A 17,143-nucleotide genomic window follows, 5' to 3' on the forward strand; every position below is an offset into this window, starting at 1 on the left:
CCGTGTGAGCCGCGGATGGGTCGGCAGATCATTCCATGAACATTCAATTCACATTTTCGGTCTCTGGCCTCTCTCCACTGGCTCCCAGTACGGTACAGAATCAACTTCAAGCTCCTCCTATTCACATACAAAGCCCTAAATGGGCTTGCCCCCCCCCCCTCCCCCCCATATCAAAAATCTTCTAACCCACCACTCTATCTCCAGGTCCCTCAGCTCGGCCGACTTGGGGCTACTGACTATCCTGCGGTCTAGGCTTAAGCTCAGGGGTGACCGCGCTTTTGCGGTTGCAGCTCCTAGACTGTGGAACAGCATCCCTCTCCCCATCAGAACTGCCCCCTCCATCCACTCCTTTAAGTCCAGGCTCAAAACCTATTTCTACTCCCTAGCGTTTGAGGCCCTCTGAGGGGGCGCTGTGAACTGTTTATGTATGTGCTGTTATGTTTGTGTGCCATTGTATGTTCGTTCTTAGTACCTGAACTGATGTACAGCACTTTGGTCAACGTGGGTTGTTTTTAAATGTGCTATACAAATAAAATGGACTTGATTTGACTTGACATAGTGCCGTCATCAGCGGGCCAGGGGTGTATTGTCGTTTCATTATCTCGTGATGTCTGTTGGTCCAGAGATACGGATAATCCAGAAAGGCTCTGGAACCAAGAGTGTCGGGAAACCAGTGTTCAACCTGCACCACTGACAGATGCAATGACTTCCAACAATAAGTTTTTAGCAATTGGCTCAATGTTTTAACCAAAATGAAAACAAATCTCATTTCAGTTGGACTCTGATTTAAGAATTAACCTGCGTCACACTGGGTCTTCTAAGTTGTATAACACATATTAAAGAAAATATAAAATTCTATTATAGAATCCATCTTGCGGTGATTTATAATGAAAGTGACACCAGTTGTTGAGAAGGAAGGCATTGACTCTGAGGAACACATTTATTTTATACTCTGGTGTGGTGATCCATTCAGGGTTTTAATAATAAAGATTTATTATTGGTCGTACTGGGGAAGTAGGATTTTTTTTATAGCTCATTATTTTTGAGGTAATGGAAGATCATCCTTTCTACTGAAGGTCAGATAGTGGTTCTTTGGAGAAAAAGCACAACTGCCACGAATAACCTAGTTTTACATACAACGATCAGCCAAAACATTATGACCTGACGAGCCAAAACATTCTGACCACCTGCCCAATATGCTGTTGGTCCTCCGTGTGCAGCCCCACACGCAGCAGGGTGCAATGCACTGTGTATTGTGACACATTCCTCCCATGACCACCATTAAAGTTTTCTGTGACTTGTGCCACAGTCGACCTTCTCTCTGTTCGGACCAGACGGGATAGCCTTTGTTTCCCTCGTGCATCGATGAGCCTTGGGCGCCCAACACCCTGTCTGTCGCTGGTTTGTGGTTTGTCCCTCCTCGGACCACTGACAGGTACTCACACCACTGCTGACCGGGAGCACTCCACAAGCCTTGCCATTTCAGAGATGCTCTGACCCAGTCATCTGGCCATAACAATTTGGCCCTTGTTGAAGTCGCTCAGGTCTTTACTCCTGCCCATTTCTCCTGCATCCAACACATCAACTTCAAGAACTGACTGTTCACTTGCTGCCTAATATATCCCACCCCTTGGCAGGTGCCATTGTAACAAGATAATCAATGTTATTCATTTTGCCTGTCAGTGGTCATAATATTTTGGCTCATCGGTGTATTTCCCCTGCATTTCAACATTTTAACGAAGAGCAATTGTCGCCTTGGTCGTCTAATTTACAATGAAAGTATTGCATTTTGTCCCTGATAAAAATAATATCCATCTATTTCTGTAAAGTGATATGTGTTAAATAAAGAAATTATATTTAATTTGCTAATTAAATACATTGTTAAATGCAATTAGTTGTTGAAGACTGGGTGACAGGAATAAACAATGATATTCAATTATGAATCATGCAAAATTGTGATTAGATTCAAATATTTGAATGCTCTAGGTACTATTCTGCATCTGAGAATGGTCCATGGAGTGAGAGTCATACAGGCTTCATGATGATAAGGATATGAGACCCCCCAGGCAATGTTGCTATTGAGGGCGTGCAGCCTAGTTGCTATTGAGGGCGTGCAGCGTAGGTTTTACTAGGTTAATTCCCAGAATGGCGGGACTGTTATATGTTGAAAGACTGGAGCGACTAGGCTTGTATACACTGGAATTTAGAAGGATGAGAGGAGATCTTATCGAAACGTATAAGATTATTAAGGGGTTGGACATGTTAGAGGCAGGAAACATGTTCCCGATGTTGGGGGAGTCCAGAACAAGGGGCCACAGTTTAAGAATAAGGCGTAGGCCATTTAGAACTGAGATGAGGAAAAACTTTTTCAGTCAGCGAGTTGTGAATCTGTGGAATTCTCTGCCTCAGAAGGCAGTGGAGGCCAATTCTCTGAATCCATTCAAGAGAGAGCTAGATAGAGCTCTTAAGGATAGCGGAGTCAGTGGGTATGGGGAGAAGGCAAAAACGGGGTACTGATTGAGAATGATCTGCCATAATCACATTGAATGGCAGTGCGGGCTTGAAATGCCAAATGGCCTCCTCCTGCACCTATTTTCTATGTTTCTATGTATACAAATTGTGCAAAACACACAATGGGTCAAGCAACATCTGTGGAAAGGGTTATTATTTCAAGTCTGAGAACCATCATTGGAAATGATAATAGACTCAAAATGCTTGAGTATCTCAGCGGGATTGGTATAATTTCTGGATAAAAGTAATGGGTTTTGGTTTGAGACCCTTCTTCAGACTAAGAGTCAGGGAGTCTCTATTGTAATAGAGTCTGAAGAAGGGTCTCGACCCAAAACGTTACCCATTCCTTCTATCCCGAGACGCTGCCTATTCTGCTGAGTTACTCCAGCATTTGGTGTCCAACTCATTATCTCGTACCTGCCTTCTCTCCATACCTCCTGATCCCTTTAGCCACAAGGGCCACATCTAACTCCCTCTTAAATATAGCCAATGAACTGGCCTCAACTACCTTCTGTGGCAGAGAATTCCACAGACTCACCACTCTCTGTGTGAAAAGAAACTTTCTCATCTCGGTCCTAAAAGACTTCCCCCTTATCCTTAGACTGTGACCCCTTGTTCTGGATTTCCCCAACATCGGGAACAATCTTCCTGCATCTAGCCTGTCCAACCCCTTATGAATTTTGTAAGTTTCTATAAGATCCCCCCTCAATCTTCTGTTGAGAGATGGGGCACCATTGAAGGGGGTAAACAGCCTATACCTAGTTTTATGATATGATCGTCATGCTTCTATAAACAGCTGGAATGTACTTATGCAAAGGCATTATAGAAACATATTTTGTGACCACATGTTGGAGCTCCCAGCTAACAGGATGACTTTCTTTTCCTAACCAGCTGAAGATGGGTGTGGGGGAACTCTGCAAGGATCCAGCGGCATTATTTCCAGTCCGAATTTCCCTGGCGAATACTCCAACAATGCGGACTGCACCTGGACAATCGCTGCTGAACTGGGGGATACCATCTCGCTCATTTTCACAGATTTCCAGCTTGAAGAAAAGTATGATTACTTGGAAATTGAGGGATCGGAGCCCCCATCAATATGGTGAGTGAACAATACTCCCAAAACAAAACAAAAAATGTCTTTTGCTATAAAGTTGCATCTTCTGAGAGTTATCTAAATATGTTGTTCTCTGCAATTTACCTGTCCTTCCGTGACTCACAGGGTAAAATTAGTTTGTACCAGATAACAGTGAACTTGCACAGTGTGAAAGGAAGTTAGTCAATAAGAATAGATCTTGAATCGATCTATTAACCTTCAACGGAAATTACAAATCAAAGGTTTAGCATTTGGATCAGGTTTTAATTGACTTGTCTTGTGATTTTGCTTGGGATCCAATTAACTGATGAACGTAATTATTGTTAGAATACTCATCTTTTGTACCATCTCTTCAGCACTAATGAAAAAAGGTTTTCTCATTGTACACTGTTTCGAGTTCATCGGTAATTATTTGCTCCCGTATTTTGTCAACAGTATGAGATGCATCCAGGCATCAAAGTATATAATAAAAGCGGAACGCTCTTAATGTGAATAAAACAACAGATCCAGATCCTAATTCATAATTCTCTCCAAGGAATCATGGCCATTTGAATTGGGCACTTTTCATAGAAACATAGAAAATGGGTGCAGGAGGAGGCCATTTGGCCCTTCGAGCCAGAACCGCCATTCATTGTGATCATGGCTGGTCAAGCACAATCAGTAACCCGTGCCTGCCTTCTCCCCATATCCCTTGATTCCACTAGCCCCTAGAGCTCTATCCAACACTCTTTTAAATTCATCCAGTGAATTGGCCGCTACTGCCTTCTGTGGCAGAGAATTCCACCAATTCACAACTCTCTGGGTGAAAACGTATTTTCTCATCTGTTTAAATGGTCTCCCCTTTATTCTTAGACTATGGCCCCTGGTTCTGGACTCCCCCAACATTGGGAACATTTTTTCTGCATCTAGCGTTCCCAGTCCTTTTGTAGTTTTATATGTTTCTGTAAGATCCCCTCTCATCCTTTTAAATTCATCCAGTGGATTGGCCTGTACTGCCTTCTGTGGCAGAGAATTCCACCAATTCACAACTCTCATGTTTACAGTTCATAACATTAAGATGACCATTTTTCAGAAACAAAATTCCTCGGATTTTTGGTGTAATTCTCTTATTTTGGCATCACCTCAGTTTGACAAAATGTGTCGATTTGACTAAGTTTTGAATACGTTGAAACCAATAAAAATCCCTTCATCTCCCACATCCTCCTGAGTGCACACTTGGCTTTGACATTTGCAGTATTACCACTATGATCAACTTGCATGTAAATCGCATCTTTGGTGTAACAATATTCAACAACATTTGACATATTGCCATTTAAGAAGATAACTATAAATAATCAAAACGTTGACAAGTGATATACAGTGGTTGCAAAAGACCAAAGAGTATGAAATGGGCAGACAAATTTAGGGAGAGGATTGTGGAGCCACAGCAGCTAAATGCATGACTACCAGTCATGTTATGATTCCATTAGGGATTGACCAGGAGACCATCGCTGGGCGATTTCAGAAAACTATTACTTGTAGGTTTGGGGGAAATTACAAAAATTGAGAGAGTCCAAGGCCAAGGATTAGCATGCTAAAAGTTATATTTTGCTAGTCCTGAAGCGAATGTAGGTCACTGGACAGAGACGCAGTAGACAAATGTAACATTGTGCCTTTGGAATAGGCAGCAGAGTTTCGATGACTTCACATTAACATATAGTGGGACCTTGAAGACAAGTCAAGAATGTGTTGCGAATGCAAGTATGTGAAAGGCATGGAGAAGTGTTTCAACAGAAGAGGCACTGTGGCAGGAGCAAAGTCAAATGATGCTTTGGAAGGAGAGGCAGGTGATTTTAGTCATGATATGAATTACTTCACCAAATTAAATGCGCTCTGATTCGGACAGTTGATGGGGAGTTTAATAGAGTCAGCAGAAAAGATAAAACGTCCAGGAAAAATGGCTTTTGATAGTAAAGAGCCCGAAAATATCACCAACTAAAAATTGACAGTTTCGTTAAAATAATGTTGAGGGGAAAGGAAATGGGCACTGTGGACATTTGAGCTTGCCAAAGTTATGAAATAAGTTGGAGAAAGATCTGGAGCCAGATCTCGGTTAAGACCTGATGCAGTTTGGCCCACGGAAGGGAGAAAGTGGCAGAAGCAACCAAACAGATGGTCTCAACCTTTACGACAAAGAGATCCATAAATTCTTTGTATGTGCCGGAAGATTGGAGGACATTCTTAATTAAATGGTCTATATAAAATTAATTGCAAATTGATAAGACTTAAAGAAAAAGGATGAGAGATTTTAGATTATTACCTTTGAGATGATAAAAGATTCAATAATTGTATAGATGTAAATTTAAGAATCAAACATTTTAAGGAACCTCATGCCTGAAGGCCTCGATAGAGTGGATGTGGAGAGGATGTTTCCACTAGTGGGAGGGTCTCATAGCCTCAGAATTAAAGGATGTTCCTTTAGGAAGGAGATTGTAAAAGCTTCTTTAGGTTCGCGAAGAGAAAAAAAATAGTTAAGACAAATGTGGGTCCCTTGAAGACAGAAACAGGTGAATTTATTATGGGGAACAAGGAAATGGCAGACGAGTTGAACAGGTACTTTGGATCTGTCTTCACTAAGGAAGACACCAACAATCTCCTAGATGTACAAGTGGACAGAGGTCCTAGGGTGACGGAGAAACTGAGGGACATAACATAACATACTAAGTGATCATCAGTATGGATTTCGAGCTAAACGGTCTACCTCACTGGCTCTAATGGAACTAGTAGAGAATATTTCAACAGCAATTGATAATAAAGAATATACTGTGGGAGTATTTATAGATCTCAAAAAAGCTTTTGATACCATAGATCATAGTTTACTGATGAATAAGCTAGAAAGATATGGTATTAGAGGAGTAACATACTCCTGGTTAAGAAGCTACCTTGAAAACAGATATGTTTCAGTATTTTCAAGTAAATAATTTTGATTCAGAACTTATGAAGGTTACCTGTGGGGTTTCGCAAGGCTCGGTGCTGGGTCCAAAGCTCTTTATACTCTATATAAATTATATTTGTAAGGTGTCAAAATTGTTACATTTGGTTATATTTGCAGATGACACAAATTAATTTTGTTCAGGGAAAAACATGAAGCAACTTTTGGACACAGTTAAAGGGGAATTGGAAACCCTAAAGAAGTGGTTTGATACTAATAAATTGTCATTAATTCTAAGTAAAACAAAATTTATTGAGTTTGGAAATCGAAAAATAAATTCTGAGGTAACACTTATGATTAATGATGTAGAAATTGAAAGAGTGTATGAAAATACATTTTTGGGTGTGATATTAGATCATAAACTCTGTTGGAAACCTCACATAAAACATATCAAATCAAAACTGTCTAAATCCATTGCAATACTGCACAAAACTAAGGCCATCTTGAATCAAAATTCACTACTTACTTTATATTGCTCACTCATTATTCCAAATATTACATACTGTGTTGAAGTATGGGGAAACACCAACAAAACTAGCACTAATTCAATCTTTACATTGCAAAAAAGAGCTATAAGAATTGTCAATAAGGGTGGTTATAATGACCCAACCAACCCATTATTTATGAAATCATATGCCCTAAAATTTATGGACCTAGTAGACTTTAATCCTCTACAAATAATGTTTAGAGCAAAAGAAAGAACACTTCCTGACTGTATCCAAGGTTTGTTTTCAGTGAGGGAGAGCAGGGATCCACGCAGGGGAAATTATATGTTTGGAAAAAAGAGGGGAAGGACAAATGTGAAAAATAGATGTGTGACTGTTAAAGGGGTCAATTCATGGAATAGTTGCAACAATGAATTAAAAGAGTGTAGTTATATGTGTAAAGTCAAGAAAATGTTCCAAAATATTATATTTGAAAGATACAAAATATGTGATCAGCACTGAGAAATTACAGACATGACAGAAATGATGGTTCCTGACTATATTTGTGTTTCTTTCTATGTTTTTGTTTATCTGCTTCTGACTTATCATGTTGTCTTTTTTAAAATTATATTTTGTTGGTTCGAAAAAATCATGTGTGATTATATTGTTTTATTTTTGATACAATGATTTTGCACTATTTAACTTTCACAACTGTATGGTCAATCTGTTGCATTGTATTGACCGGAAAATGCATGAATAAATAAATAAATGGAAGGAAATTCACATTAGGCAGGAAATGGTGTTGGGTAGACTGATGGGACTGAAGGCTGATAAATCCCCAGGGCCTGATGGTCTGCATCCCAGGGTGCATAAGGAAGTGGCTCCAGAAATCGTGGACGCATTGGTGATCATTTTCCAATGTTCGATGGATTCAGGATCAGTTCCTGTGGATTGGAGGGTAGCTAATGTTATTCCACTTTTTAAGAAAGGAGGGAGAGAGAAAATGGGAAATTATAGACCAGTTAGCCTGAAATCAGTGGTGGGGAAGATGCTAGAGCCATTTATAAACGAAGAAATTGCGGAACATTTGGATAGCAGTAACAGGATCGTTCCAAGTCAGCATGGATTTACGAAGGGGAAATCATGCTTGAATAATCTGGAATTTTTTGAAGTTATAACTAGGAAAATGTTCAAGGGAGAGCCAGTGGATTTAGTGTACCTGGACTTTCGGAAAGCCTTTGGTAAGGTCCCACATTGGAGATTAGTGGGCAAGATTAGAGCACATGGTATTGCGGGTAGGGTGCTGACATGGATAGAAAATTGGTTGGCAGGCAGGAAACAAAGAGTAAGGATTAATGGGTCCCTTTCAGAATGGCAGGCAGTAACTAGTGGGGTACTGCAAGACTCGGTGCTGGGACCACAGCTATTTACAATATACATTAATGACTTAGATGAAGGGATTAAAAGTAACATTAGCAAATTTGCAGATGACACAAAGCTGGGTGGCAGTGTGAACTGTGAGGAGGATGCTATGAGGATGTAGGGTGACTTGGACAGGTTGTATGAGTGGGCAGATGCATGGCAGATGCAGTTTAATGTGGATAAATGTGAGGTTATCCACTTTGGTGGAAAGAACAGGAAGGCAGATTATTATCTGAATGATGTCAAGTTAGGAAATGGGGAAGTACAAAGAGATCTAGCGACTAGGCTTGTATACTCTGGAATTTAGAAGGATGAGCGGGGATCTTATTGAAACATATAAGATTATTAAGGAATTGGACACATTAGAGGCAGGAAACATGTTCTCAATGTTGGGGGAGTCCAGAACCAGGGGCCATAGTTTAAGACTAAGGATGTAGGTCATTTAGAACGGAGATGAGGCAAAACATTTTCAGTCAGAGAGTTGTAAATCTGTGGAATTCTCTGCCTCAGAAGGAGTGGAGGCCAATTCTCTGGATGCTTTCAAGAGAGAGCTAGATAGAGCTCTTAAAGATAGCGGAGTCAGGGGGTATGGGGAGAAGGGGTACTGATTGTGAATGATCAGCCATGATCACATTGAATGGCGTTGCTGGCTCAAAGGGTCAAATGGCCTCCTCCTGCACCCATTGTCTATTGTCTATTGTCTATTTCCTTTTGTCTATTGTCTATTGAGATGAGGAGGAATTTCTTTAGTCTGAGGGTAGTCAATCTGTGGAATTCTTTGCCACAGAAGGCTGTGGAGGCCAAGTCAATGGATATTTTTGAAGGCAGAGATAGATCGATTCTTGATTAGTACGGGTATCAAGGTTTATTGGGAGAAGGCAGGAGAATGAGGTTAGGAGGGAGAGATAGATCAGCCAGGATTGAATGGTGGAGTAGTCTTCTTGATGGGCCGAATGGCCTAATTCTGCTCCTATCACATGTACATGATCATGGCTCTCAGACTTTGTATGTCTCTGGACTGTCTTCTATGGAAAGTAGGTTGCCTGTTGCAGTTTTTAATCTTGGATCAATGCCTGGATTTGATTTTATCGCAGATCGAAAAGAAACTTCACAGAATGATATTTCTTTGAAAGTTGCACCTTCTATGGTGTCATAAGTTGTTGCATCTCTGTGACGGTGCTGCTGCTTTTGAAAATGTTGCCGCATAGAAACATTTTTATTGCATATTCTCTTGTGTTACAGACTGGCCTTAGTGCATATTGTTTCACTGAAATGTTTGCCAAACATGGGATCATTTTCTAAACCAAATAATTCAATAACCTTCCAGCATCTCGGCCAAGAATCTCTCTCCCCCTTCTCATTTTAAACAACTTGTTCTTGAAGTTCATATTTCCTGGGATTGCTTCTGGGGAAATAATCATGAAAGGAAACCTATCAAAGTCAAGAGATGATCAAAAAAATGTCCACAGTGGGCGTAATTTAAGGTGAACTTTGAAGGAGAAAATACAACCAGAGAGCCATTGTGAGATCAGACTACAACATGGAGCCCAAGTGGCTCTCGGCTCTGCGGTTTACGGGAGGATAAAGGGTGCTAATGCAATAGATGGCCTGAGCCAAAGTGTTGTGGATGGGTGTTTGGGCATTGAACCTGTTTGGAGATATGGAGAGATGGACACGAAATAGCAGTAAACATACAGATGCTGGGGCTGCAGGAAAGCATTAGGTACGAGTGAAGACAAGTTAACGAAGGAATAGAATTTCATATTCATTTCGAATACAAACAGAGTGATATTAAAGCTGAAATTTAAAGTAATTAGAGAGGGGGAGAAAATGCAAACACACATTCAAGAGAGAGCTAGATAGAACTCTTAAGGATAGCGGAGTCAGGGGGTATGGGGAGAAGGCAGGAAATGGCCTCCTCCTGCACCTATTGTCTATTGTCTATTGTGACTAACTTTAGATCTGGTAACTGCATGCAAGAAACTTTCTGTGACAAAGCAAGGAAAGGAAAATAAATGGGCTGGAATAAAGTGCTATAAAGAATGCATCACGATTTGAAAAAACAGTATCTTGGAATGTTATAAACATAAATGAAAGCCTCATTTGCCCCTGCTATCTCACTCATTCCACCCTGTGACCGACACCACCCAAAAGTGAATTTAAATTTGTTGTTTCAAAGAATGAAAGATCACTTTGCAGTTAAGAGGTTCTTTGATGGCGGCACGGTGGCACAGCGATAGAGTTGCTGCCTTACAGCGAATGCAGCGCCGGAAACCCGGGTTCCATCCTGACAACGGGTGCTGTCTGTATGGAGTCTGTACGTGACCTGCGTGGGTTTTCTCTGAGATCTTCGGTTTCCCTCCCACACTCGAAAGACGTACAGGTTTGTAGGTTAATTGGCTTGGTAAATGTAAAAATTGTCCCTAGTGGGTGCAGGATAATGTTAAAAATTGTCCTTAGTGGGTATAGGATACTTCCAGTATAGTCCCTGATTGGACTCTTCGGAAGTGATGACCACAAAATACAAGATACAAGATGTACTAATATCTAATTAGAAAAACAGAATTGAAAATGGCGCCTGCGTTTTTGAGACTAGTGTTGGATTGCACCAATATCAAGTGGGCTCTTGAAATACCATCGCAACCACTGGCCCAGAGGGCAATTCCTGATTGCTGCACGGGAAGCATTTTCCGTCAGGGGAGATCTAAATTCATTGGCAAACTTCAGCTTTGTGATGAAACACAGATCAGCAGGGTGCATGATCAAAAGATAATTTCAATGTACCTCTGTGCAGCAACACTCTGTTTTCATGGGTTTAGGATGTGTTCTCCGTGATCTGAGGGGGGATCTTATAGAAACTTACAAAATTCTTAAGGGGTTGGACAGGCTAGATGCAGGAAGATTGTTCCCGATGTTGGGGAAGTCCAGAACAAGGCGTCACAGTTTAAGGATAAAGGGGAAGTCTTTTAGGACCGAGATGAGAACGTTTTTTTTCACACAGAGAGTGGTGAATCTGTGGAATTCTCTGCCACAGAAGGTAGTTGAGGCCAGTTCATTGGCTATATTTAAGAGGGAGTTAGATGTGGCCCTTGTGGCTAAAGGGATCAGGGGGTATGGAGAGAAGGCAGGTACGGGATATTGAGTTGGATAATCAGCCATGATCATATTGAATGGCGGTGCACCTATTTTCTATGTTTCTATCTATGTTTCTATCTGCCCTCCATCAATATTGGAGCCGATTCCTGATAAGTGTATTCAGCATTGCAAAAGTGCACAAGACAAAAGAATGCACATAATGGTATTTGATCTGACAAAGTCACAACATAACGCCAGGCATATTCTCAAACTGTCATGGGCTGCTGGGGAGATTGATTCATTTAGAAGCGACAAATGCATATTTGTCAGATCAGACACCCTCGTTGCTGTGAAAAGAAGTGGAAAAAGTTCATTTTAAAATCATATTGAAAGGGTCCTATGTTCATTCTACAGAAATGTCCTTGTGATTTTATGCTTTTTCTGATTCTGAACATGAAAGGCCTGCATTTTTCCATTGATGTTCATTGTAATATTCCACCATGAAGGAGGCAGATCCTTCACCTGCACGTCAGGACAACATAAAACCAGATTTGATGTGCAGAGAAAGGTTAACTTATAAATCTGCAAGAATAAAATGCTTCCTTATCTTAGCATCAAGCTGTTCTAGCCAGGACTATCCCCTGAGTGTTTTTATGCTGAAAAGACAGCGTAAAATTCAAAATTTGTCTTTCTGCACTTTGATATATTTCTATTGTTGCTTTGAATTCGTGAACAGGACTTAAAATGTCTTCGTTTTTTTTCTTAATTCTCTATTCTCGATTGACTCCTTTTAAATGTGAGGAACCTTAATTTGTCCATTGTGTCCTTTTCACTTCACTCTTTTCACCAATGTCCTGCCTGAGTGACATGGTCGCTTCAAAGTCTCTTAATATGATTCACCGGTTTAAAAAAAAGTATCATCCTCAACTCAGGACGGCACGGTAGAGTGGCCCAGGTGTAGAGTTGCTGCCTTACAGCGTTTACAGCCCCAGAAACCTGGGATCAGACCCCGACCAAAGATAATAGAGCAGAGCAAGATGGACCACTCTGTCAAATCACTTATACTGAAGTGTGGTACGCAAAGGAGCCATTTTAGTAAGCAAAACCCACCATCCGTTATGCCTCTCGCAGTTTAATCAGTGCTTTGAGGGAACAGTATGTGTGATGAAACCTTTAAAATGCAGAGTATATCTCATCTATCAACTCATAGATTTTTGTTCTGTTTCTTTTTGTTTCTGCACGTTTCTGCCTACTAAAGTGGCGCCGTGAAATACTGCGTTTTTTTGGGTCGAGTGGTCTATCTTGCTCTGCTCTATTATCTTTGCCTTAGTCCCACTTAAATCACCTCGCAATGTAGAAAGGTCATATTACACCTGCGTGACAGGAAAGGATTTTATGGTATTGGAAGCAATCTAGAGGGGATTCACCCGGGATAATTCTTGGGATGAGACGATTAGCCTCGCAAGAAAGGCTAATTTACTCCATCTTTATCCTTTGAAGTCTGGAAGAATGAGGGGTAGTTTTATTGAAACACAAAATCGTAATCATGACAGGGTGATGGTCAAGATGTTTTCACATGATAAAATATTGGACAAAGGCTCGATTATCTTTGATCCCGACTACGGGTGCTGCCTGTGCGGAGTTTGTACGTTCTCCCCTTGACCGTGTGGGTTTTCTCCGAGATCTTCTGTTTTCTCCTCCGCTCCAAAGACGTACAGGTATGTAGGTTAATTGGTTTGGTATAAGTGTAAATTGTCCCGAGTGTGTGTAGGGTAGTGTTAATGTGTGGGGATCGCTGGTCGGTGCGGACTCAGAGGGTTGAAGGGCCTGGTTCCGTTTTTTCCTAAACTCGAGTTATGTTCTGAATAAAGCATTGTAGATGTTAATTGTGATGTTCACTGTCATGTTTGTTTAACAATTCACATTTTATTTGATTTGTTTGTTATTCTGCAATCTCTTGTCAGCATTGCCTTGCCTCATCCCAATCCCAGTTATTGTGATTCAATTCACAGAGAAACACACAATATCCTCTTGTGCAGTGGACACAGATGTCACCGAGTAGCTCCTGTTTAGCTGCTGAAAATCCTTCAACATTGGGAGACAGAAGTGTGATTGCTGGTCCTGAAAAGGACCTTCTGTCTTGTTCTTGAGGTAACATTGCCTCTGGGTCGGGGAATAGTAGTTGGTAGCGATGGATACAGTGTGTGGTGCGGTAGCAGGATTCGCAGATACTTGTAGAGTCTGACAGGGAACCACAACAAGAACGTTCCTGCTATGCCCAACGACGTGGCACTAAAATTTGCTCGCTATGGGCAAACAGTTGTGTGATGACACAAAATAATAGTATCCTCAATGTCCTGAAGCCAAGTGAGCTAGATATTGACTTTAGATAACGAGGTGGTGTACATGCTCCAGTCACCATCCAAGGTGCCAAAGTAGAGATGGTCGAGAACTTCACGATCCTAGATGTAAATATCATGAATGAATTATCGGGGCCCATCACATTCAAGCTACGGTGGCCAAGAAAGCACACCAGCGCCTCTACCTTCTCGGATCACAAAGGAGGTTCGGCAGTATAAGAAAATAACTGCAGATGCTGGTACAAATTGAAGGTATTTATCTCACAAAATGCTGGAGTAACTCAGCAGGTCAGGCAGCATCTCAGAAGAGAAGGAATGGGTGACGTTTCGGGTCGAGACTCTACTTCAGACTCCTTCTTCAGAAGATGGTTTGGCATGTTGCCAAAATAGAACATAGAGTAGAGAGATAACATCTAAAGATACACCATAATAAATGTGCTATTGGGATGTGTCACAGTAGGGTTTGGCTCTACCCAAGACTACAGGAAATTGTGGAGAGTTGCGGATGCTGCCCAGTCCATCACACAAAGCAGCCTCCCCCTCTCCTCCCATCGACTTCATTAAAACCTCATGCTGATGGGAAAGCAGCTGACTTAACCATTGTAAATGGTCCTTGATTAAGTCCTTGATTAATGGTTCAATCTCTCTTCACCCCACTCCCATGAGGCAGAAGATACAAAAGCTTGAAAGCACATACCACCTGAATCCCGTACAGCTTCCGCCCAGCTGTTGTCAGATGGCGCAGCGGTAGAGTTGCTGCCTTACAGCGAATGCAGCGTCGGAGACCCGGGTTCCATCCTGACTACGGGTGCTGTCTGTACGGAGTTTGTACGTTCTCCCCATGACCTACGTGGGTTTTCTCCAAGATCTTCGGTTTCCTCCCACACTCCAAAGACGTACAGGTTTGCAGGTTAATTGGCTTGGTAAATGTAAAAATTGTCCCTAGTGTGTGTAGGATAGTGTTAGTGTGCGGGGATCGCTGGTCGGCGCGGACCCGGTGGGCCGAAAGGGCCTGTTTCCACGCTGAATCTCTAAACTACTGAACAGTACTCCCATCAGCTACAGATGATGTCCCAATCTCCCAAACTACTTCATGATGACCCTTGCACATTTTTATCTGCACTGTTTCTGTAGCCGTAACTGTGCAACGCTCTCACACAATATTCTGCACACTGGTATTTCCTCTTTGCACTGTTTGTTGTACTTGTGTCCGGCTTGGTTGTATTCACATATAGTATGAGTTGGCTCGATAGCATGCAAACAAAGTTTGTCACTTTATGTCGGCACACGTGACAATAATAAACCCATGCCAATAAATGATTCACCCCTCCCCCATCTTACAAAATGACCTAACATTCAAAATGTTACCACCAGTGGAGACATTGAGTCATCTGCTCTTTCAAGATCATATTTGTGGATTGGCCAGATTTTTTGCTGATCAACCAATTGATCAAGATCTATTCCAGCACTTCGATGTATCAGTATTTGAAAGCTTTTTCCTTCCCTTGAGATTGGTTTAAATCCTCCTTCTCATCTCTATTTCTCCTCTCCCTCGGGCCTTGGATGCCCTTGTTCATTGCAAACAGTGACTGTGTTTTAGAATAGCTGGATAGAGCTCTTAAGGATAGCAGAGTCAGGGGGGTATGGGGAGAAGGCAGGAACGGGGTACTGATTGAGAATGATCAGCCATGATCACATTGAATGGTGGTGCTGGCTCGATGGGCCGAATGGCCTACTCCTGCACCTATTGTCTATTGTCTATAGAATACCCTTCCTTTGATGAAAAATAAGACTCATTACAGAGATCTAGTACTAATCTTTGAACCTTTCTGCAGCAGCCATGCAGTGAAACACAGACCTTCTAACCATTTTCCTCCTTATCGTGTCAAGCAAAGCGCAGAAAGGAATCCTTTTATCCCGCATTCTCTCTACTACAATCACTCTGAATAAGGGTCCTAACCTGAAACATCAGCTGTTCATTTTAACTCGAGATGCTGCCTGACCTGCTGAGCTTGTGTCTGTCTTTCATTGGGGTAGGTTGTTTGCGGGCAATGGAATGTTCGGAAAGTGGGATGCTTTTAACAGTGTGATGACTAGAGTTCAGGGCATGCATGTTCCTGTTAGAGTGAAGGGCAAGGCAGGTGGACATTAGGAAGCTTGGACGACAAAATAAATTGAAGCTCTGGTCAGAAAACAAAGAAGACATCAGACAGGGTAAAGGCAGGTAGGATCGAGTGTATCCCTAGAGCTGAGGAGAATACCTGAAGAGGAGGAAATGAGGAGGACAAACAGGGGGCCAGGAAATAGCTCAGTCCGATGATATTAAGGGAGGTTTTATGGACGTTAAGGAAAAGAGGGTAACTGAGTGAGAATAGGGCCCTTCAAAAACTAAAGTGTTCACCTCTGTCTGGCGCACCTGAAGATTGACAAGATCCTCAATGAGTATTTCTCCTCTGTTTTTACCGTGGAGAAAGACATGAAGACTGGGGTACATGGGACAGTCAATGGAAGTGGCTTGAGAATGGTCAGTATTACAGTCGAGGAGGTGTTAAACTTCCTAAGGTGTATGAAGTGCACCAGTGTTTTAGACAATAGACAATAGGTGCAGGAGGAGGCCATTCGGCCCTTCGAGCCAGCACCGCCATTCAATGTGATCATGGCTGATCATCCACAATCAGTACCCCGTTCCTGCCTTCTCCCCATACCCCCTGACTCTGCTATCCTTAAGAGCTCTATCTAGCTCTCTCTTGAATGCATTCAGAATTGGCCTCCACTGCCTCCTGAGGCAGAGAATTCCACAGATTCAGAACTCTCTGACTGAAAATGTTTTTCCTCATCTCAGTTCCAGGATCCCATCACAAACTATCATTGTCGGAGGGCATGGGGTACAACGGAAGTAGATTGGCAGAAGACTCTTGTTTTAACAACTTTAAGTTCATGGTCCATTCTCTAATGTTTTAGTTTAGTTTAGAGATACAGCGCGGAAACAGGCCCTTCAGCCCACCGAGTCCATGCCGCCCAGCGATCCCCACACATGTTCACATTTTATACCAAGCCAATTAACCGACAAACCTGTACGTCTTTGGAGTGTGGGAGGAAACCGGAGCATCCCAGAGAAAACCCATGCAGGTCACGGGGGGGACGTGAAAACTTGGTACAGACAGCACCCGCAGTCAGGATGGAACCCGGGTCTCTGGAGGTGTAAGGCAGCAACTCCACCACTGCGCCACCGTGCCACCATTAACGTTTCCGTGAAATAGTTGAGGATGGCCTGGAACTCGGCCTC

The 17,143-nt window shown here is 42.1% G+C and overlaps 1 protein-coding gene across 2 annotated transcripts in view; it reads left to right on the plus strand.

Moving 5' to 3' along the window:
* The window catches only part of csmd3b (CUB and Sushi multiple domains 3b), a 1,698,079-nt gene that overhangs the window by 723,242 nt on the left and 957,694 nt on the right, over positions 1-17,143 (plus strand). For both annotated transcript variants that reach the window (XM_078397138.1, XM_078397139.1), the window contains exon 5: positions 3,403-3,610. In XM_078397138.1, coding sequence (XP_078253264.1) covers positions 3,403-3,610 — 208 coding nt within the window. The remainder of the gene's footprint in view (positions 1-3,402; positions 3,611-17,143) is intronic.

This window comes from Rhinoraja longicauda, chromosome 4 (assembly GCF_053455715.1).
Source record: "Rhinoraja longicauda isolate Sanriku21f chromosome 4, sRhiLon1.1, whole genome shotgun sequence".
In the NCBI taxonomy this organism is placed as follows: Eukaryota; Metazoa; Chordata; class Chondrichthyes; order Rajiformes; family Arhynchobatidae; genus Rhinoraja; species Rhinoraja longicauda.